Source organism: Vigna unguiculata, chromosome 1 (genome assembly GCF_004118075.2).
Source record: "Vigna unguiculata cultivar IT97K-499-35 chromosome 1, ASM411807v1, whole genome shotgun sequence".
NCBI classification, from domain to species: Eukaryota; Viridiplantae; Streptophyta; class Magnoliopsida; order Fabales; family Fabaceae; genus Vigna; species Vigna unguiculata.
The window spans coordinates 39,922,108-39,944,310 of NC_040279.1; the positions used below are offsets into that span (position 1 = coordinate 39,922,108).

General features: G+C 33.5%; 3 protein-coding genes across 4 annotated transcripts; 1 reads left to right on the forward strand and 2 right to left on the reverse strand.

Annotated features, from left to right (window-relative positions):
- The first annotated feature begins 2,201 nt into the window (after positions 1–2,201).
- Positions 2,202–8,542, forward strand: LOC114162864 (cytochrome P450 90A1-like). Its single transcript, XM_028046852.1, has 9 exons — positions 2,202–2,279; positions 2,453–2,970; positions 4,242–4,391; positions 4,498–4,746; positions 6,919–7,005; positions 7,153–7,231; positions 7,330–7,436; positions 7,522–7,655; positions 8,280–8,542. The coding sequence occupies exons 2-9, from the start codon at positions 2,455–2,457 to the stop codon at positions 8,380–8,382; spliced, it is 1,425 nt and encodes a 474-aa protein (XP_027902653.1). The 5' UTR covers positions 2,202–2,279; positions 2,453–2,454; the 3' UTR covers positions 8,383–8,542.
- A 1,519-nt stretch (positions 8,543–10,061) lies between these two features.
- On the reverse strand, positions 10,062–15,718 carry LOC114192790 (nuclear pore complex protein NUP88). Of its 2 annotated transcripts, XM_028082608.1 has the most exons (9): positions 15,335–15,718; positions 15,099–15,250; positions 14,525–14,647; positions 13,739–13,883; positions 13,563–13,624; positions 12,989–13,205; positions 11,952–12,860; positions 11,260–11,509; positions 10,062–10,774 (listed from the first exon to the last, which is right to left on the reverse strand). In XM_028082608.1, exons 1-9 carry the CDS (start codon positions 15,599–15,601, stop codon positions 10,494–10,496), a joined length of 2,406 nt encoding a protein of 801 aa, XP_027938409.1. In that variant the 5' UTR covers positions 15,602–15,718; the 3' UTR covers positions 10,062–10,493. The 2 variants fall into 2 exon arrangements, with proteins under 2 accessions (XP_027938409.1, XP_027938418.1); XM_028082617.1 differs by lacking the exon at positions 15,335–15,718 and having other exon boundaries at positions 13,563–13,607.
- Positions 15,719–18,338: 2,620 nt separating this feature from the next.
- Positions 18,339–21,099, reverse strand: LOC114173289. Its single transcript, XM_028057990.1, has 4 exons — positions 20,549–21,099; positions 20,116–20,390; positions 18,727–18,902; positions 18,339–18,605 (listed from the first exon to the last, which is right to left on the reverse strand). The coding sequence occupies exons 1-3, from the start codon at positions 20,823–20,825 to the stop codon at positions 18,837–18,839; spliced, it is 618 nt and encodes a 205-aa protein (XP_027913791.1). The 5' UTR covers positions 20,826–21,099; the 3' UTR covers positions 18,339–18,605; positions 18,727–18,836.
- Positions 21,100–22,203: the final 1,104 nt, after the last annotated feature.

Genomic DNA, 22,203 nt, shown 5'->3' on the forward strand with positions numbered 1-22,203 from the left:
TATATAAATTTAATGTCTTTAAATAATTATTTTGTCATTCGTTGTTTGATTTGAAATCAGACATATTAAATATTTCTAAATTTTACAACACAGAGTACATCTTTAAATTGATTCTAAAAGAAAAATATATTGATTGTACTCAATATATTTGATACGTACGTATAAAAAAAATTGATCAGCATAACAACAAATTTAAAGAATTAATAGAATGTCTCTCGTCACAATTATCAAAATAATCATACCCAAATATGAATAACAAACTAATTGAATTAATCTACTAAATCCATTATATAAAATAATTTAAAATACCATTTAATCAAATATATAAATCTCTCTCTCTCTCTATATATATATATATAATTGTTAAAATAATGTTCAATCAATTTCTAATTTAATTTTTAAAATCAAACACACAACTTGCAATCCAAAAAAACAAAAATCAAGATTAGAGAGAAAAATAAACTTTAAGCAATATAAAACTCAACCCCACTTATTTGATTTTGATTAACAAAAATTAAGATAAACGAGTAAAAGAAAAATCAAGAAATAAAAACAAAAACTCTAAAATTTACTAAATGATTTATGTGTGTATCGGTTTAACGCACATTTTATCATACTCTGAAACTTGATGTAAATATTGTTGTAAAAAAAATCATTAACTGGCAAATAAATTTAGAGATAAAAAAAATAAATAATCATTGTATTAATTAAATTAAATACTATTCAAACCTTATTTATTTCACAAACTAATTATAATTATTTTATTAATAATAAAAGCTATTTTAGATACTATATTTTTTACTTTATTAATAATAGATAGATGTATAGACTCCTGTAAAAAACTTAATGAACCAAATTACAAAAAATCAATCAAATATAAAGAAAGTTCCACCTACAAAATTCTAGCGTATCAACTATAACTTAAAAAAAGTTTTAAACCCTCCTCGATATGTGACTGTGTAATTTTTTTTTGTTTATTTTAAATTAATAATTGAAGAAAAAGCAATTAAAATTTTTTAAAAAAACAAAGAATTGATATGTGATATGATCATATTTAAGAAATGAAAATTATTTTATTTAAAAAAGAAAATAAAAAATCAGCACTTGACACTTGATACAAAATTAATAGTGTTACAATGATAAAAAGAACCAAGTTAAAACACATTGTAAAAAACGAAAATCTAATTAGGATGACATAGAATACAAGAATCCAATTAAGATTTTAAACAAAAACGAGAATGTTTCCAAAGTTTAAACCTGACTTCTTCTATAATTATCAGTGTACCACGTATCTCACTTATTACCCTACTTCACTTATTTTGACACGTTCATCTAATCTATACCCATTGTTAAAAATTTATTACAAACAATGTCACCGACTAACTTACAATGGCAAATGCAGTACATCCTTCATAATATTCATGTGTATTTTTATCTCTAAATAAAATAAAATAATATTTATATGTATTTTTATCTCTAAATAAAATAAAACTGTATTAGTTATTATTAAGGTAAAAATTTATGTTACAATTAACTACGAACGTTTTAAAATTTAATGTTTATTAATATTTTTAACCGGTGGACATTGGTTAGAATTTTATTTTCTTCATTTCATCATTTAATTGTGTTTATTTAAAAAGATATTATTGAAGATAATATTTGACTAATTATTTAATATTACAAATATTAAAAACTACGTCGTTTTTCAAGTTTTTCACGTGTGTATTTATTATTTTTAATATTACTATTTAAGTATAATTAAATAAATATTTATTATCAATTTAATCCCATTTAAGACTTGTGTACTTCGACTGAAAAATGTTTCTACAGCAACCATAGGAACTAAGCAAGTACACAGGCAACAATATGGATATTCAACTTAACACATTGGTACAACTATTCAATACACGCTGCTATTTACACCTCATCCAGTTTTTTGACAATGAAAAAGTGAAAAAAGAAATAGGTAAAAAAAAAAAAAAACTTTTTAATTCTTTACCAGTTTCCTTTATCACCCCATAGAATGAATCCCACATTTATTTCATACAATATTTGCTTTCATTTTAGAAAAATAATAATCAATGTAGTAAATGAATTCAGCAATTAATTAATTATAATAAATGCTTTTAATTATAATTATAAATTATAAGATAAAATAAAATGATTGTAAAAATTAAAAAGGAAAGAAAAAAAGTGATGTGAGATAATTTGTTTGGTCACAATAGATCCTTTTCTTCTTCATCTTCTAGAGTCTGAGCACTGGGCACTCACACACAGAGGTACCCCCACCCCCTCGTGCGCTCCTCCACTCTTCTATTAATACGCTTTCTCTTTCTTTCTCTCTCTCTCTCTCTCTCTCTCTCTCTCTTCTCTCTCTCTCCAACCATTCAAAACAGTTTGGTTGGGTTTATATCCATAACACTTCTTCTTTTCTCTACTTCTTCTGTTGCAGCAATGGTTTCTCTGCCAACACTCCTCTTATTGTTCGCCGCCTTCGCCGCCGCGATCTTCCTGCACCGGGCGTTGAGCCGGCGGAAGTTGCGGCTTCCGCCGGGCAGCTACGGTCTGCCGTTCATCGGCGAGACGCTGCAGCTGATATCTGCGTACAAGAGCGCCAATCCGGAGCCGTTCATGGACGAGCGCGTGAGGCGCTACGGGTCGATCTTCATGACGCACGTATTCGGCGAGCCGACGGTGTTCTCGGCGGACCCGGAGCTGAACCGGTTCATTCTGCAGAACGAGGGGAAGCTGTTGGATTGCAGTTACCCTGGTTCCATATCGAACCTACTCGGAAAACACTCTCTTCTGTTGATGAAAGGCGCTCTGCACAAGAGAATGCACTCGCTCACCATGAGCTTCGCCAACTCCTCCATCATCAAGGATCACCTTCTCCACCACATCGACCGCCTCATCGGCCTCAACCTCGATACCTGGTCCGATCGTGTTACTCTCATGAACCAGGCAAAAAAGGTTAAATACTTATAACAGAACACGAGAATATAAAATAATTTAAGTTTTTTACTTAAACCAACTTGTATATTTTTAAGTTTTGTACAAGTTTTTTGTCACTTAACTTGCGTATTTGTTTGCACCTTTTTAAGTTGTTGATGTATTAGTCACTTGAGCTGTGTTAGTGTTTTTTGTGTTTTCCTTGTGAGAATAAAAGTTTTATTTCGGTTTTTGAATTTGATTTTTTCATTTATGAATTACCAAGGTTTTAAATTTCTGTCGTGGTCACAGTTATGTTGCGTTTAGTTTACAGTATTGATTAGTCCAAGGTTTTAAATATGGCTGTGGTCGCGGTTTCTTTGCATTTATTGATTTTGCAGAAGAGATGTGATCACAACAATAGTAGTAGTCGCGGATATTTCAAGGATATTATGTTTGTGTAACGTTTTTTTCATGACTTTGTGGATTACGAAGGTGAAATTTTGAATTCTGATTAGAAAAGGTGTTATTAATAGTGTTTTAACTTTCCCAAATCATTACCGGGGAATAACACGTTCATGTGTGTTGCCGAGTCAAGTCAGCTATGGCTCGGGCGAGTTTGGCTGGTTGACTCACCATCATAATGTACCATATGGGGGCTGTGAGTGAGAGAAAAGTGGTGGACCAGGTCTTCCCTATTGCACCTCAAATTCTTTGATTTTATTATCTAAATCTAGTTTTGTTTGTTTACTTATTTAGTTGAAAGCTAATCAGCAACTTTCGTATATGTGTCTAACCAGCACTGGAAAGTTTTAAAGCTTTCTCTCTCATGTCTCTGTTTGAGTATTTTTCTTGTTGTTTTTGTTTTTGTTTTATTTAATTTTGGTTTAATCGGAAAAAGTTGTTTGTAATTAATAAAGTAATACGGGTGTGTGAGCATGTGATAGCGATGTGCGTGATGAAAATGGGGTGTGGTGACTCAGATTCCATGGTTCGGTACAATGTGTCCAATCTGGTTGCACATGAGGCTTTGCATCAGACGTTAATTTAAACGAAAAAGGTTTCCTTCGGTTACAAAGGATAATAATCACACTCTGCATATTAAACGTTTGGTCATCATCATGTAGGGTGAGCATGCACATGTATGAAGATGTTTGTATGCATGATATAAGACATGTGGAAAGGGAGGGGGTTGTTGCCTTTTAGTAATTCCTTTTCAACTACTCGTGTTTTTTTATTCCCCAAATTGCTAACAATGTTTGTGCAAATGATGATGGTTATGGATAATTGTTTTGACAACGCTGGTTTTGCAGATAACGTTTGAGCTAACAGTGAAGCAATTGATGAGCTTTGACCCTGATGAATGGACTGAGAGTTTAAGGAAAGAGTATGTTCTTGTGATTGAAGGCTTCTTCACTCTCCCTTTACCTCTCTTCTCCACCACATACCGCAGAGCCATCAAGGTCCATATGCACCCAAATTTCAACACGTTTAATTCATGGGTTAATGACAATATTAAATCTTTTTAGTATGAGATTAGTGATTAGTGAATATGAATTGAGTTTGCAGGCAAGAACAAAGGTGGCAGAGGCACTAACGTTGGTGGTGAGGCAGAGGAGAGAAGAGTATAACGAAGGGAAAGAGAAAAAGAGTGACATGCTAGGGGCACTGTTGGCCTCCGGTGACCACTTTTCCGACGACCAAATAGTGGATTTCTTGTTGGCTTTGCTCGTCGCCGGTTACGAGACCACCTCCACCATAATGACTCTTGCAGTCAAGTTCCTCACTGAGACTCCTCTGGCCCTGGCACAGCTCAAGGTACGTAACAAACCTAAGCACCCGCTATGCTATACCTTATTTATTTATATGATCATCAGAATATTCGTTTGTTAACGTAAAACATGATTCACAAATATCTAATTTTTTTTTCTTAATTTTTAACAATTTTTGTTTTTATTATAATTCTGGAATTTTGATGTCATGATTTGGTTTGGGTTTTCTGGACCGAATGGTTGTGGCTGCAAACAACCCCACCACCACCCTGTCCATGTTAATGACCACCACCACTCCACCGCCAGTCCACCGTGTGTGGTGTGCTTCCGTTGGAAACTCGTTTTCGTTATCTGATCCTTTATACTCTCTGTCTCCACCGCCACCGGGATTGACTTTTTCCTTATTATAAACGCCCCATTCTAAACATTAATTATGGAAAGGTATTTTGCTTAAAAAAATGCCTAACAGGGTTACTACCTCCACGAGATTATTCTACGCATACATGAATATACTGCTGCTATTTTTATCTTTTTGAATAATTCTACCTTTTCATGAATACATTATTTTAAATAAAAGAAATAATTGATTTGAATGAAAACATATTAAGAAGGAAAAAAATGCTTTATTGGAAGATTCAATTATTTTGAAACATTTTTTATTTCTAAAATTGCAGCTATTTTGGAATAGAAATAGTAAATGAGAATTTTTTGTTTTATATTAAAATATCGTACCCCTGACTTTTAATATAGTCGATATGTTAAATATCATGGTTTTTAACACTCTCTGTTGCATTACATCGGTCATAATTATGGAAAGGAATTATTTTTTATCTGTTGAATTCTAAATATATATTATCATACTATTATCTGTCTTCTAATTTTAAATATTTTAAATCGTACATTTATGGTATTAGATGGAAAGAGGAAAGATAAAATAAGAAATGATATAAAGATTTTATTAGAAAACATTATTCTGCAAACTAATCCTAGAAATACAAAAGAAGCAAAATAAAGGAGTAAATCCTTTATTCATCGTGATTTCTGACTATATTATGACAATCATTAGGAAAAGCGCAAATATTGTTTAAGTTGTTTATAAAAAAAATTGGTTAGTTCCATAATCCAAATTTGGAAAAGTACGGCTATGAAGTTGTAATTAATGTAGGATTCCTTTTTTGTTTTCCCTAGGACACTGCCAGACACAGGAAAAAGATTTTATGTCTGGTTTTTGTTGTTTTGTGCACGTTAAATTAATTCTGAATTCAAACCCTGTGGTTAAAGCCTGGCTCCTTCAAATTTTCACCGTAGTAACACGGTTGATAAGTTGAAAGCAATCACGCTTTGTCATGACTGAGAGCAGACACAAAAGAAGAGAGGGATATGGGCAGATGGTGATCTATCCAAGGTCATTTCACCATTGACTCCATTTTTTCATTTCACCAATCAATGATTCTTACTCACCGCCCGTGTCCAAGTCCTTTGTCATTTTCTGACATCATCCATATCACACTATACTTCACATCCCAACACAAGTGCTTTCAAATAATTGGATCTTCTAAATATTTTAAAAACACTTTCATTCTTATATATATGTGTGGAGAGATAATGTTTTATTAGAAAAGAAAGATCTTCATAGCCAGGATTTGGTTTAACAGGGGAAACAAATGATGGTGTGAAAACGTAGTAAAAAAGTAGACAGGAAAAAAAAGTCATAGGAGACATGGGTGGAACCAAGAGGCAAAATTATTACATTCAAAGCTCACGCTTGGTATTGGTCTTTTTGACCTGATCACGGCCGTGTGTGGTGCGGAAAGACGGAAAGGCCCTTGCCACCGTGCGTCTGTATCTGCTTCTGCATCATCTGCTGCACTCTGCAGAAAGTACTTTTTGTGTTTGCAGAACTTGTTTTGCCGCGGACTTATCTCCTTGGACCTCTCGGTCCCATGGTCATGTCTGGGAAGTCGTGTGGCTCTAATTTCAACGCCTATTTATGATCACACGTTCGTAGTTATGTGAAAGGTGACAGTGTCATATTAGTCCCAAACCCCACGTGGAGGATGACTATAACTTTGATTCCTTCAACTATTTACAATACCAGTAAATCCTTTTAGATTTAATCTGGTATCACCATGTTAATCAGGATTACTTTTTCCTTAATCTCGCATTAGTGTATGTTAATACTGGACTATTTTTTAGACTTTGATTGTGTTATTTACAGGAAGAGCATGACCAAATCAGAGCAAGGAGTGACCCAGCGGCACCACTGGAATGGACAGATTACAAGTCAATGGTTTTTACCCAGTGTGTAAGTATACAGTATATACATGTTACCTCAATGCTCAATGTATAATGAAATTAACAGTATAAGGTTGTTGAACAACAGCTACTATTGATTTTGTCGGTGTTTTAAGTCATGTCCTTTCCTTGTTTTTTAATCATTTGTGCAATACAGGTTGTGAATGAGACCTTGAGGGTGGCAAATATAATTGGTGGGATATTTAGAAGAGCAACGACAGACATAGACATAAAAGGTAACCCACAATAAAAAGGTTGTGGAATTTAGCCTATGAGAAATCGCACATTGCAATTTACCTACTGCAACAAAATTTGAATGCTTTACTTGTAATAGGTTACACTATTCCTAAGGGATGGAAGGTCTTCGCATCATTTCGTGCTGTACATCTGAATCCTGAATATTACAAAGATGCACGCACCTTCAATCCCTGGAGATGGCAGGTACTTCAGTCTTTATTACTAATCCAAGTTCGGTCTCAAATGAGTTTTTGTTCTTTGTCACTTACCGGTGACCATAATTTATCAGAGTAACTCATCGGAAGCATCAAACCCTGCGAATGTTTATACACCTTTTGGGGGAGGGCCACGGTTGTGCCCTGGTTATGAGCTAGCCAGAGTTGTACTTTCTGTCTTCCTTCACCGCATTGTCACCCGCTTCAGGTACAAACGTTATGCATAGTTATGTATCTTAATTATGGAATTTGAATTTTCTGCTGTTTTTTGTGTCGAATTTGGATTCTCTGTTGTTGGTTTTTTCTGTACTGTTTCTCTACCGTGTCTTTATAATACATTGATCGTCATTAATTTTGACGTTTTAAAATATATTAAAAAAATATTTAAAATATCAATACAGTGTATTTTTAATGCTCAGTAAGAGACAGTACCAAAAAAATTCAATAAAGAATTTGGACTCTTTTTTATGTTGTTATCCAATAAAGAATCTAGACTCTTTTCTATGTTGTTTTTTTGACGTGTCTTTAAAATAAGGTATAATTAGTCGTATAGTATCCAGTTTGGGGCTATGGTGTCAAATAGGTACCCAGTTTAAAAAAGTGTCAATTGCATCCTAACTTTTGAAAAAGTAATTCAATTAGGTCCCTTTCAGACAGAGTTGCGCCGTTAGTCAATATGTCACGCGTCAGTCTGTGATTTTTTTTTTTTTTAAATCTTTTAAATTTTTTTTATAGTTTTTACTTTTTACACTAAAAACTCTTTAATTATGGTGTATGTGTTAAGAGTTTAATTTTAATCTATCACTAATTTCGTGGTTTGAATTGATGGCAGTTGGGTTCCTGCTGAGGAAGACAAGTTGGTGTTTTTCCCAACAACTAGGACGCAGAAGAGGTATCCTATTATTGTGAAGCGTAGAAGTGCAAACCATGTATAGCAACATGAAAAATTAAGAGCCTCGTAACAGGTAGAGAAGGCACAGAGGAACCTCAGCGTAGATCAATTTAATAAGTTCATGTTCATCATATATGAATAAATAATTATATTATATTTCAGTTTAGCAATTCATATATGATTTCAGAAAAGTTTGCAATAAATTTGGCACAATTCAACTTATTTTAATTATAACCAGCAGTGGTTTTATCGATACCAAACGCATCAAATTAAAAAGAAAAATACTACGGAGATCACTAATCAATACATGTAAGAGAACTCGAAAAACATGGAACGATATTTGATTTATAATATATTATGATTGTGTTTTCCGTGTTAAGATCAATAATAAATGTCATTTTCTTGTAAAAGTTTTACTTAGATAATGCTACTCTTTTAAAAATATATTATTTAAAATTTTTGAATGATTATTTTGAGAATACACTAAAAATAAAAAAAAATATTTATTTAAACTATTCAAATAAAAAAAACGATTGTATTTGAAATTTACATACAGTTTTCACTCTTTCAATTGCTTTCAACCATAATGGTACGGATAATTCTGGGCCAGCCCAAAAAAGGCGTTATCGTGCTAATTTATTGCATGGATAAAAACAACAAATGAAATAAAAAATAAACTATTGTTGGCCCGATATGTTTTATGAATTGCAACGCTAATGGAAAGGTATTGGACCTGGACGTTTTTGAAGACTAATCCATTGAAAAAAAAAAAAACTTGTCTCAGAAGAAAAACATTTTTTAAAGTTAAATCTAATTTTTATATAACTTTTGGAAAAATAAAATTTAAATAAGTTTAATAAATTTTTAGCAATTAGTTCATGCACCAACTATTCAGTTAAAAATCGGTTTAAACATTTTTTAAAAACGATTATTTTATTCGAAAAGATACAAAAACAATGTGTCTAATTTTCGCATCATCACGTAAGAATCATTATTGTTCATTTATAAACCTTATTCGTGTATATCTATTAATCTCACATAAGTAATATTAAAAGTAATTTATATACATGATCTTTTGAAGTGTCTCTATTTCGAATATAGTAATTTATTCTAACAAACCTATCTTGTACACTCGACGTTGGAACATTTATAATTTAATCTATGCTGAACATTGAAAATTACTCTAAGTTATTTATTAAAAAGGACAGTACAGGCGCTATCTTGTTTCTTCAGGAAATTATTTGCTAAAAGCTTTTGGATTTTTTATTGAAGAAATTACTTAACTTCTAAAAACATGCTATCAGATGTTTCAGTTAGCGCATAAATAAATATAACGGATATATTCATCAACAATTTCACTTGCAGCTAAATTGTAAAATAATACAACTAAACCAAACACGGTAAAACAAAACTAATGTGCATTAAAAAAATTGAACTGGTTTCAAATATCCGAACCAAACTACTCCAGTTTGGAATTTAGAATTGATTTTTCTCTAAATTAAACTGTTTAAACTTGATTGTACTTGTGTAATTATAAAAAATAAAAAATAACGGTTCCGAAATAAGATATATGTTTAAAATAGTTCGACAATTTAGATATTTCAACCAATTTATATAATTCATTTAAATTCAATTTGTCCGAATTACGTGATTCAGTTTAGTTCTTTTTAATTCATCCATTTTACTCACTGCTAATGATAATGAATTTAATTATGCACGATATTTAACTTGTTTTTTTTTTCTCTCTCTCTTTTACATTCATATATAGCCAGAGATTGTTCACCAAGGAATGTTATGGACCTGTATGCTACTCATACAGCAAAACAAATTCAAGTACATAATTTTTTGAACAAAACCGGTCTCTTGCATGTTCCATTCTAATCTGAATGGAAATACCATGGATTCCTGGCATTTCTTCTCTGACACTGCCATATTGAAAAGGGAGTTCAGTACAAGTGTACAACAGAGTTTGCTACTTTCCTTTTCCTGTTGATGTTGAGATGAATGTATTTTCTAATGTAAATATGTTAACTTCATTCCCAAATTTTGGAGAGACAATTGGAGGTGACTAAACTATTGGAGTGCAGACAGCAGGATCATAATTCAAACCTCACCAGTTCGGATAAGAAAGCAGATGGACACCACACGACGGTTTTAGGGCAATGGCAAGCTTGATTCTTTTCCGCTACTTCTTTCTTTGTTTCTCAATGTCGACTCCACAAGTTTAACTTTCTTTGAATTATCAGTATTTACAAGTGAGAGTTTTTCAAGAGACGATTTGAGCATGGATATCTGACTGTCTACAGCATGAATTTTCTTCCCAGCTGTTTTCTGTTGCTGATTAGCTTTCGAAGCTTGCAAGTGCCTTCTCAACCTTGCACTTACCGCATCAACAGAAGAATGCAAAGCATCCAATTCAACTTCCTTAAAGCGGTCTGGAAAAAAGGGATGATTTAGTGCTTTTGAAAAAAATATTCTCAGTAGACAGAAATGACCATTGATGATGCAGAATGATGGGGAATGGTGCATCAGGCAAAGGAAAAGAAAGGTAGAAAGTAAACATGTCTAGATTCAGAAAGAGCTCTTGTGAAAAGCATAGCATACTATTATTGCAAACCATTAAGTTTTTTATATATAGAATTCTTCATCAAAACTTGTAAAAAAAGAAAATAAGAAAGTAAAATGAATAGAACTTCTATAAACTATCAACTTATGCAATTAATTTGTATCAGAACTTTCATCTAACTTTTTCGAAATTACAATATATAAGCTGATTTTAATCTATAAGAAAAACTTCATTTTTTTCTCCTAGAAGTATTAATTTTATCCGATCAGGATTTAAATATGAATCTGTGGGAATATGTATTCAAAATTTCATGAACAGATAAATACTGAAAGTAAGGGATCAAACATCCATTACCAAGCTCCGATTTAAACTGCCGCTCTGCTGTGGACAGTGGTTTTTTGTGAGCACAAGGTAAGTTCCTTAATTGTTGCAAGCGCTCTTCCAAAGAATTGTGCATTTGAATAGCACGATCTAACCTTTTCTGTAATATAGCCTCTTTCTTCTCAACGTTCAAAAGTTTCTGCTGTGCTTCGCCTAAGCGAGAATGTTGGTCATTAATGATTTTATTCAACTGAGGTGCGTGATGCTTGAGCTCCAGGTACACCTATTATGACAAAATGCAATGGAAGAGATCCAACAGTTATTATAAAAAGTCATAGCTCATTTTAGAAATCCCCTATAGAGTACATAGAATATAGAATATAAAACTAATGAATTAAATTATAATGAACTACTTCAATTGACACATTAACATGCAATGTCTATTTTTTCCTAAAGCGATCTTCTAGTGCAAATATATTGCACAAGTAGTCATAAAAAGCATTTTTAAGTTCATTTGAAAGAATTTATAGTCCATTAATTACGCTACCTTCAGCCCTCTGTAAAAATATTAATGACTCTTGGCGTAAGTATTACTTCAGTGCTGGCCAAAATTTGTTAGAGAATACTACTGAATGAGCAAATATGATAAACTACAAAAGGTCAGAATAAGGACTTGGATAAATCAGAATTAAGAAGGACAAGCTGGGACACTATGGTAGTCCTACCTTATGTCCATACTCCACATAAGTTTCATGAAACAGCTTGAAATACTGATGTAATGTTGATCGACCTTCAATAGAATCAGCAGCAACAGAACGCAAACTTGGAGAGGCATGGGGAACAAGTACCTCCTTCGGTCCACTAAGTAGTTCTTTGCTAATTATTGTTGGTATGTCCCTCTCCTTTGATACCCCCTCTGATGAAATGGGTTTCTTCTCCATATCAATGCTTACAGGAAGCAAGAGGTTCCAACTTTTCATCTCAAGCACAACACACTCAAGAGAAAGTGTAATAGCTACAATCCATGAATATCCAAATGAATCCGATAAAGACACAAAGCCACAAAATGAGGGTTCTGAGGAGTATCCACTCTGGCAAGTATTTAACACAGGGTGTACAGACGGTGTCTTCATTGTATCATCCTTGCCATTTGACTGACTTGTAAAAGGAAGAAAATGTAAAACTATGGAGTCAATCCCTCCATCATGAAGGGAAAATATTCTTTCTGGCATAAGCATATCAATGAACAACGAAATATTATAACCACTTTCTGCTCTTCGTGGCAGAGCCAAATCAACAATAGCCAATCTCAGCAAAGGGGGTGGATTACCCAACCAGGCATTATGATCGACCTTCCCCAGACTGCTGCAGGTAATTGACTCACAAATCATAGCAAGGCCGAGAATTTGGTCATGGGAATCAACACGAAGACGAGGTGGACTACCAACACACCAGACAGGTTGGATTTCATCGGCAAGAGCATCTATTTGCAATTGCCCACCACTCCAGGCAGTCACCAAAATAGAGTCTTTGCTGACTAAATTGTAGAGAAAACTAACTGCACGACCTTCACATTCTGTGCTACAACCAACTGAATCTCCATTTCCATCCTGACCTACTCTTTGCAGAGGTCCCTACAAATTAAAAAACATGACATACAATCACATTATGTAACACTGCAACTGATGGAACAATCTGACAGGCACTTTTCCATCTATTGATAACACAGCCGACAAAAGTCTAGTTCATAGTATATGTATACCTGCAAGACAAGAGATGCATCAAACAAAGAATAAGCACGAGCTCTTAGCAAGGACAGGCTGTCTCCTTCAGTATCTTGGTTCTGTAACTCGGGAAATGCTGCTTCTAACCAGGAAATTGCCAACTTTGAATTACTCGCAGCAACAGAGTTGGCTGATATTATTCCAAATGTGTGAGCATCATTGTATATTTCTACCAAAGACTCACATTTGAAGAGACTGGAGAAGCAGAGAAAACAGTCACGGATTAAAAAATATATGAGTAGGTTACAAACATTTTTTAGAAATAACTTCATCTATTATGAAACAACAATCATTAGAAAATGGCCAAAAGACATCAAGGTTTCATTTGGGTAAACAGTATAAGTAAGCAATTATTGAATAAGTTCTTATACAAGTTGTCTCTATAATTGATGACGAAATAAGTTTTATTATTTTCATATTCTCTCTCAGATATTCATAAAAATGCTTATGTCACTATATATGCTTTCTTCAAACGTAACCATAATGCAGGAAGTACTGGTGATATTTCTGCAGTAAAAGAAAGACAGATACAAAACAAAACCAGGAAAATACCTTCCAAATGGCACAACTGGGCAAAGTACATAGATAGCCCCATTACTGAACAAAATAAAAACCTGTTAAGTAGCACAATAAATAAAATGTTTAAAACTAATAAGTAATGTCAGTAGATAATGTAAAATGGCAAAAAAAATACTTAGTAGTTAAATAAAAATAATATCAGAACTTACACTAAACCTGTCCCATAAGTGGTCACCCCCAAAAGAAAAATCAACTGGGCACACTGATGAGGCATTTCTAAGTCTACCAGGCTCGACAGGCTGTAAATAATATTCTTGCTCTGGTTGCAAAGGATCCACAGCAAGGTTGAAAAGTCTACAAAGACGAGTTTGCAATTAGAGGGAAACACGACAACATAGCTCAAAGTTGAATAGCGTCTTATCCAACCAAGAAAGAACAGACATACACAAAATAAAACAAAAGGCATCAGTACGAAATTTTGATTTTAAAACAAGTACACACCTATTATATTTATATGACCACGGAACGTATTGCGCATGATAAACTAATCCAATCAAATTCCAAGAAAATGAAATTTAAAACGTAATGACAAAATTTAACTATTAGATATAAGGATGAACAAAATTAGCAAAGACTTAAAATCCAATAGCTCGATGAAATTTTTATTTTCTTATGACAAATGGGATGGGAGACTATATTAGCTAGGCTTGTTATACTCTCATATTAATGTAGATAATAGCATTAGAAAGACTACGCAATTTACCATGAAATTTTTTAACCTACTACAATACCAAGCTGATATATGTATTCCCTTGTAGGATTGTAGCCTTTCATATTCTAAATTTCAGCATTGCATTTGAAGCCATTCCAACAGCAACATATTTCCAGTCTATCATAAACCGAGATGACCCATTGAATAACCAAAATCTACGCTTTATATATCACACCATAGTAAATAATATTCAATATCTGACCTCGTTATAAAAATAGCTTACCTGAAAACTGAGTCAGAAGAAAGAATTCCCAAATGAGTATCACTGTAAGGGTGCCATAATGCTTGTAACACCCGAATATCATTGCCACCAGTGGAATACGTCTGAGAACCAACAGTAATAGTCCTGCAATAAGATATCCAGAAAAAAAAAAAAGGTTAAAAACTCTATGATGACAAGGAAAAGCTCATAACTCCAGCAACATAAAAAAAAATTGCACACCCTCATTATAGTTTACAGTATTGATATGTTGAGAAACCTGAATAGTTTATATACCTAATTGACGCTCTTCCATTCTCTCTATCTCCCTTTTCATCATATCATATCATATCTACCTTTCTTTCCCCTCTATCTCTATCCCTCCCAGGCTATCTAGCTCAAGCAGCACATACGTGTCCCTATATCATTTTTCATATAATTTATAACTATAACTTCTTCCTATACAATGCAACTCAATAGTAAACTTGAAAATCCGATAATCATAACTCGAAAACAATAAATATTTAAGAAAAAACTGAGATTATCCGGTAGCAGAGAAAAAGCATATTATAGTAGAAAAGTCAACTTGCAAATGTACCTGCAAATCAAGTTCACGTCATTCTTAGATGCGCGTCCGTAAAGATACATAACAGAGAGCCTTTCGGAACCGAAAAGGAGTATTGCTGTTCCGTTCCTGTTGACGGAGATTTTGTGGACATCGAAATCGAGCTCGGCGTCTGCTTGCAACACCTGTTTCAAATTCCGTAACGAATTAGCATATCATTGGTTTCCGTTTGTACGAAAATCTAAATGCTCAGAGAGAGAGAGAGATACCTTCGAGGGAGAAGAGGCGAGGACGGAAGAAGGATCGGGGTCGCCAAGTCGGAGAGATAGGCGGTGGAGAATGCGGCTGTTCGTGTCCCAGAAGTAGAGGCGCGAGGCTCCGTCCCAGGCCAGGATATTCCGGTAACCGGAAACAGTGGCGCCGCCGTGTGCGGTGAAGAGAGGGTGTTTGGGAAGGGGGACCCACTCGACTTCGTCTTTGGGAGTTTGGGAGCGGCTTGGGCTCGTCTCCGAGCTCGGCTCCAACGTGATTCTCATCGTTGTTGCTGTTTTGTGCTTCGTTCTTTCGTCCTTTGAGTTTTACTTTCACAGTTCGAACCCTTGCTGCTTTTCTTTCCGGCAGGGTGGTTCCTCGATCCGTAAGAACGACGTCGTACCCGCTCTTTGCTTTTGAAAAATTGAAACTTTTTTTGTTTGTCTTCTGACTTGATTTTGGATTGGAGAGGCCCAAAAGACCGCATCAGCCCTTTGGAGGGGTAATTTCTTTCCCACCCCCATGTTTTCTTACGGTACCCCAAAAGCAAGTCAAAATGTCAAATTTGTCCTCTCTTACCCCCCCTTAGAATCTCCATACTTTCTCCTCCATCTCCACCCCATTTTCTTCCTCCACATCCACTTGCACCCTATCTTCTTCTTCCACCTCCAACTCCACCCATTATTTCCCCCTTCCATCTTTATCTTCATCTTCACCTTTACCTTCATCCCATCCATTTCTTCCACCTCCACCTCCATCCCCATCATCTTCTTTCTCCTTCATCCTAAAAAACATTAATAAGTGTTTATTAAAATAAATAGAAAGATCATAATAATATAAATCCAAGGAAGAGTACGAAAAACAGCAACAAAAAGATAGAATATAAGTTTTGAATTTTATAATACATGCACATTCCAGATTATACGATCCATAATGTAAAATTACATTTTAAATTGTGCGATTCATAATGTAAATCATTACGGATTATACAATATAAAAGGTAATTTGTCATTACAAACTGTACAGAATATCTACAAATTGCACAATTCGAAACCATATTACAGTAATAATATAATTGGAATTTAAAAAATATACGTGGTGGTGGAGGAAAATACGAGAGTGCATGAAAAAATTCTCTTTTGGAAGGACTTTTTTCATGAACTTTTCTTTACTTCTTTTTTCTTCTTGCATCCCATAAAACTTGTAATTCTCAAACTAACCTCAATAAAAATTTAATAAAACCCGTTATATATTTGAACAATCCTTTCAACAACTAAGTGATCCATTTGAAGAACATGAGACTAGTGAAGTAAGTGTCCTATCATAAAAAAAATTATATTACATATTAAGACACAATTTTTAACAAATTTTTAAGACAATATTTATCTTTTTTTTTATATTATTTAAACTCACACTTAAAATTTTTAATAATATTTTCGTGTAAGTTCCTACCATATTATTTGTCTATTACTTATGTTTTCCTCAAGAAAAAACACTTAAAAGACTCGCTTTCAATAAATAATGAATAAAATGATATCAAAATATCAAAACATAACTTTCAACTTTACTTTCAATTTACACTTGAACTCATAACACATAATTGTTGTATTTGAATGATAGAAAACAAGGTAAGGTAACCGTTAGAATGATATTTGATTTTTTTTTAATCTGATATGCGATGTTGTTGTTGTACAGATGTTTCTTAGATGTGAGTTATTGCTGGGGCGAAACTAAACTAGAAAAAAGAAACATTGTTTGCAAAAAGAATATCTCTCAAGCAACCATACTCCTTATTCAAGTTGTAGTGGGTTTAGCAAAAAAAAAGAAAAAACGTTGAAGCAACCATCATGTCATAGAAGATTGTCAAATGAGATTTAGATTAAGGTGGTTAAATTGTTGGACAAAACAAATATTGTTAGAAAATATGCGAGTCTAAACTTAATACTACTATTTTAATACTAGTATTTTATAAGTACTCAATCATTATTTACCTTATGTTTATAAAACGTAGTCTTCCAGAGACTTCATATGATTCTATGTACAGAGATGGAGAAAGATAGATAATTTAATAAATAATTAATTTATTTGTAGTTTTATTTTGATTATATTTTTACAGAGAAACGTGTAAATATTTATGGAAGGTTATATACTAATATTTACTTTTTAATAAACTTAAAGGCTTAATCCAAACATGTAGTAACTTAGCTCCAACACCTAACTATTAACTAAACCAATGATTAGTTTTGATACAATTAATTTAGTCTTGTTATCCTTATAATAATAATAATAACTTTTTCTCTTTTAATTTACATACATACAAGATTTTCTAAAATGAATGTAAACGACAAGTTTTCTTATTATTGAGAACCAAATAACAAGTTAGGTGCAACAATGATATAGTCAATGATTTTTGGCAAGGGTTAAGCCAAGTATTAATTATTAAAAAAATAAAAATATGTTTCCAAGATCAATGTATTTAACTTCATGTAGTATATTACTGATTAAAAATCATATAAAATTTAAATTAAACGTAACAAAAAATCAAAAATAACTCGCTATGATCATTGAGGAAGTTTGGTTTGACAGCGTTTATTCAATGTAAATTCCTGAATAATTTACTTTGTACTACAAACGTTATATATCGATGTCATTCACAACGTGGAGAGATTAATAATTTATTTTATTTCTGAACAGGGCTGAAACAAGAATAAAGACACGGCAACATAAAAAAAATAAATAGTAATACAAAGTCTAATGAAATTGAAGTGCCTGTAAAAAATTATGTATTTTTCTATGGTCCAGGCTACCCCAGTAAGTCAGTTAAAACCAAACCTTTATATTTATTTTATGATCGTAACATGATTATTGTTTTAACTACTTTTTTTTTCTTTCAAAATTTAATTTGAAAATGATGTATGAGCGAAAGAAAACGTCAATTTAAAAAACAAATATGTAAAAACCCCTCGAAAGCTAAATTAGAAGACCGAGTTAGTGCATCAATTGGTAATGAAGGTCACATCGTAATCAGAATCCAGCACTGACGATGCATTCAGTTGTTTATATATGTACAGAGAAATATATACGAAATAATTGCAAAGGAAGAACATAAATACCAAAACAAAATACATATACATATAAATCGCCAAATATGAAGCTCTATTGCATATATTCATTATAATTATTACCTAAACACCATTCAACAAATTTATGTATCCTGGTAGCGGTAAACTGACAGTATCCGAGGTTAGAAAGTTAGGTCTCAAGGTTGCCGGTATCCTTTGGATAAACCTGAAAAATAACAGAAATAAAAAGAAAAAAACACTTAGATTTATTTTTTTTTTAATTTCGATAATCACTGTTTAATTTAGCAAAAAAAGTTAAATATTCGTGATTAAAGAAAGATAATTACCGTAGCAACCCTTGACGCACGCAAAACATATATGATGTGAATAGCTGAAGTTGTTAGTTGACAATCCATAGATGATATATGTACTATAATGTTGGAGCGACACAGTGAGTTCATTTGATTCGTTCTTCCTGAGGAATCTTGGGATACCTGGGATACCCATTTTTGCAAGCTGAAATCTGCAAGAGTGGAAAAAGGTTAATGTGTTGTTGATCAATTTGTATCTGTTTATTCAGATAAAAATATGAGAATATAAGAATATTGTTATCATTATTATATATGGTATGAGGTAAGCACGTGGGAATAACTTGTTTATGTCGGGTAACTAACTAGGTGAGAGAAACCTTTCTATCAGTAACAGTTGTTAGTGGGGGAACCCCTCAACTTGCAGGGTGCCAACAGGGATGGCAATATTGAAGGCCGTGATCTTAGGTCAGAGAAAAAAATAATAGTAATATTTAACATCAAAATGAGTTAACGGTTAGGCATAACTCTGCATACGCACATGATCAAATACATATCTAGATATTTGTAAACTATATAATATATTATATTATCGATTTTAGTCATCGATTAAGGGCGGCTATTCTTCAAACACAAGGCTCTGAGGGAGACTTCAAAAGAGGATTCATATCTGCGAGACCAAGTCTTATCTCGATCAAAGATAAGAAAGAAAATGATTTTAATAAATAGATTTTAGGATCCAAAAATTTTGAACAATAATTTGGCATAGACGATTTATTGAGGAGTCCAACATCCACATATGACCACACTTTGTGGCCAATTTCCAACCAGCTCAATTTGGCTGTTTAGAAAAGTCAACGAGCTGTGTTGCCAAAGCTGAAAATAAAAATAAAATGCACGACTTAATTTGAATTTTGCTCTTGTGCATTCAAGGGGAGTTGTCAACAAACCAAATTATTGACCTTCCAGAGAGGCGGGGAAAATCAAAACCAACCCTACCATAGTTTTCTGTGCAAGAAAAGTGGTAGAACAAAAGATTATCCTAAACCATAAATTAATACACTAATAACACACCATAATTGTTGGTGGAGGGTTACTAGAAACAAAGTTTTCTACTGTACTGAGGTCAAATAAATAATGCCCCTATTGAAGTTTCCTGGATCATAAAAAACGGTACTTAGTGGGTCCTTCCTACCACACCAAAATTCCCATTAGTTTCCCTCCGTGTAAACCCCGCGTCACCAAAAACGATTAAGGAAAGAGGAATTTAGCTTAAACTTTCACTAGAAAAGAGATACGAATTTCCAAAAGTACACTGTTATGCAAAACTATCTTGTTCCACTAACACACGCAATAATTTTAATTTTAAAGTTTAATCTAGCTTTGTTGGAAAGGAAAATGGCGTGTGCAAGGGGGGGAGACACTTACAGCTTCAATGTCAATTTTGTAGACCAAAAGCTTTCTTCTTTCCCTGCAACTTGTTCTGTAGGCCACGACAACATGCCCCACGGCCAACGCACAAGAGCATACGAACAGAGCTATTTCGGTCCCTCCAACATACCCACTTCGATCAATCCCCGAAACACTGAAGATGTAAACAGCCTTCAACGACACAAACATCAGAGACAATACAGAACACATGGTCGTAATCCCCAAATAAGGTCCGTGCGAAAGCCTGGGTCCGTCACACAAGCTATAAACACCTACAGAAAAAAATATAAAAAAAAAAAAGTTAACAACCCATTAAACAACCTTCATAAGGGTCCTCGAAAATCACTACAAAACTTCACCTTTTGATTAAAACCAAAATTGGCCACTAAAGAAAAAAATGATTTATAGCTTTTCTGGTGTGTGTACTTACAGAAGATGATGAAGGATCGTATTATGGAGATGAGGGGTATATCAACGAGGGAGTATCGGAAATCGTAGTCGTGGAAATGGGAAGCGAGATTTTCCAAGGAGAGAGAAGAGGAGGAAATCGTGGAGAGAAGAGCCGAAGGAAGAAGCGCATCGGCGACAACGAGAAGAACCGGGGCAGAGAAAAGAAGAAGCGATATAACCATAGTGATCAAGAAGAAGACGGTCTTCAAGCCCCTCATTATTCTCTTGGATTTCTCTTCTTTTGAGGAAAAAGCCATGGCGGATCCTATGATTTTGTTGCAGAAAGGAAAGAGTATGTGATGATGTGTTGTTGTGTTGTGGTGACAAGGGGAACGAGGGAGAAGGGTTTAATTAAGAGGGTGAAGAGTTAGAGAGGGTGGAGGATGAAGGAAGGTGCAGGCCAAGGTGCAACAAATTTGACCGGACTTGTCCACTCTTTGAGTGATGACAAATGCTTAGGTTGGGACTTTACACGCACATATAGAGGGACCCCGATGATACTCTTTCTCTCTCCAAACCAACGGCAATACCTAAAAGCTTAAACCACAATCCACTTTATATCTGTGTTTTCATTTTTTTTTTTATTTGGTGTGGGTTATTCCCTGTGTATGCACCAGCTATCAATTTCACTTCTGAGTCTTTGACACGTGTCCCGTGATCGTTGCTGTATGGTGCCTGATGATGGGTGGTGTACCACGTCACCCCGTATGTGCTGGGAATTGGGATGAAACATGAATCTTCTTTATCATTCTGAAAATGATTTTTCTGATATTTTCGCATTCAAATTTCGCATCAAAGCCTTCCTTAATCAGAGAGTGAAGAGGAAAGTATAAACCCATTCCATTTACAGGTAAGAAAATAAATACGATAAAATAAAATAAAATCTGTACATATATATTATTTTTATTAAATAATTTAAAAATAACATTTTGTTTTGAAGCATTTAATATTTTAGTCCAGTATCCTTTCTTAATATTTGACTATTTTTCTGGTACTCCATTTATACCCAAACAACGAGGAGGTTGGGATGGAAAGACATCAAATTTGTTTTTGATTTGGTGGTCAGAAAGTCTGTGATTACAATATTTCTGGTAATCAAGCGGGTATGGTGGAACCGAAAGATTGTATGCATGTGATCACATGCTGCATTTTGTCTTTTCGAGTCATACACATTTTTATTTTTAAAAGCATGCATACAATGAATTTTGTTTTGTTCTGTATATACATCAAAATATTCAAAGTAGAAAACTTAAACAATTACAAACTCTAAGAGGATATGTTGATAATATGTATTATGTGGTGTTGTTCATGCAGCTGTTGGAGCCATCACTCAATCATTTTAGCATGTTCTTCGTTGGCATTGGATTCTCTTTGTAACCTTTTTAAATGTTTTCTTTTGTTACAGTTATGGATTTAGATTTTGAATCTCTGATGGCAACAGACAAACCGAAAATCAACAGTAATATATACAGTGACAGAGAAAACGCAGTTTTATTAATGTGTATCTACTTACATTATGGTATATATATTATAATTCAGATTTTTTAAAAGTATCTCAATTGTATTCTATATTAAAACATTCCTTTAAAATTTTTTATTTAGGAATACATTATATTTGTTTTTTCTTTCTTTTAT

Excerpts from the sequence above, each read along its gene's own strand:
- LOC114162864 (XM_028046852.1), top strand. The coding sequence starts at position 2,455 with ATGGTTTCTCTGCCAACACTCCTCTTATTGTTCGCCGCCTTCGCCGCC. Across the intron at positions 7,437-7,521 it reads TCAATCCCTGGAGATGGCAG|AGTAACTCATCGGAAGCATC; the intron begins GTACTTCAGTCT and ends ATAATTTATCAG. Across the intron at positions 7,656-8,279 it reads CGCATTGTCACCCGCTTCAG|TTGGGTTCCTGCTGAGGAAG; the intron begins GTACAAACGTTA and ends AATTGATGGCAG.
- LOC114192790 (XM_028082608.1), bottom strand. The coding sequence starts at position 15,601 with ATGAGAATCACGTTGGAGCCGAGCTCGGAGACGAGCCCAAGCCGCTCC. Across the intron at positions 14,648-15,098 it reads GACGTGAACTTGATTTGCAG|GACTATTACTGTTGGTTCTC; the intron begins GTACATTTGCAA and ends ATCTTATTGCAG. Across the intron at positions 10,775-11,259 it reads GCAGTTTAAATCGGAGCTTG|ACCGCTTTAAGGAAGTTGAA; the intron begins GTAATGGATGTT and ends CCTTTTTTCCAG.
- LOC114173289 (XM_028057990.1), bottom strand. The coding sequence starts at position 20,825 with ATGGCTTTTTCCTCAAAAGAAGAGAAATCCAAGAGAATAATGAGGGGC. Across the intron at positions 20,391-20,548 it reads ACGATCCTTCATCATCTTCT|GTGTTTATAGCTTGTGTGAC; the intron begins GTAAGTACACAC and ends TTTTTTCTGTAG. Across the intron at positions 18,903-20,115 it reads ACAAAATTGACATTGAAGCT|ATTTCAGCTTGCAAAAATGG; the intron begins GTAAGTGTCTCC and ends CCACTCTTGCAG.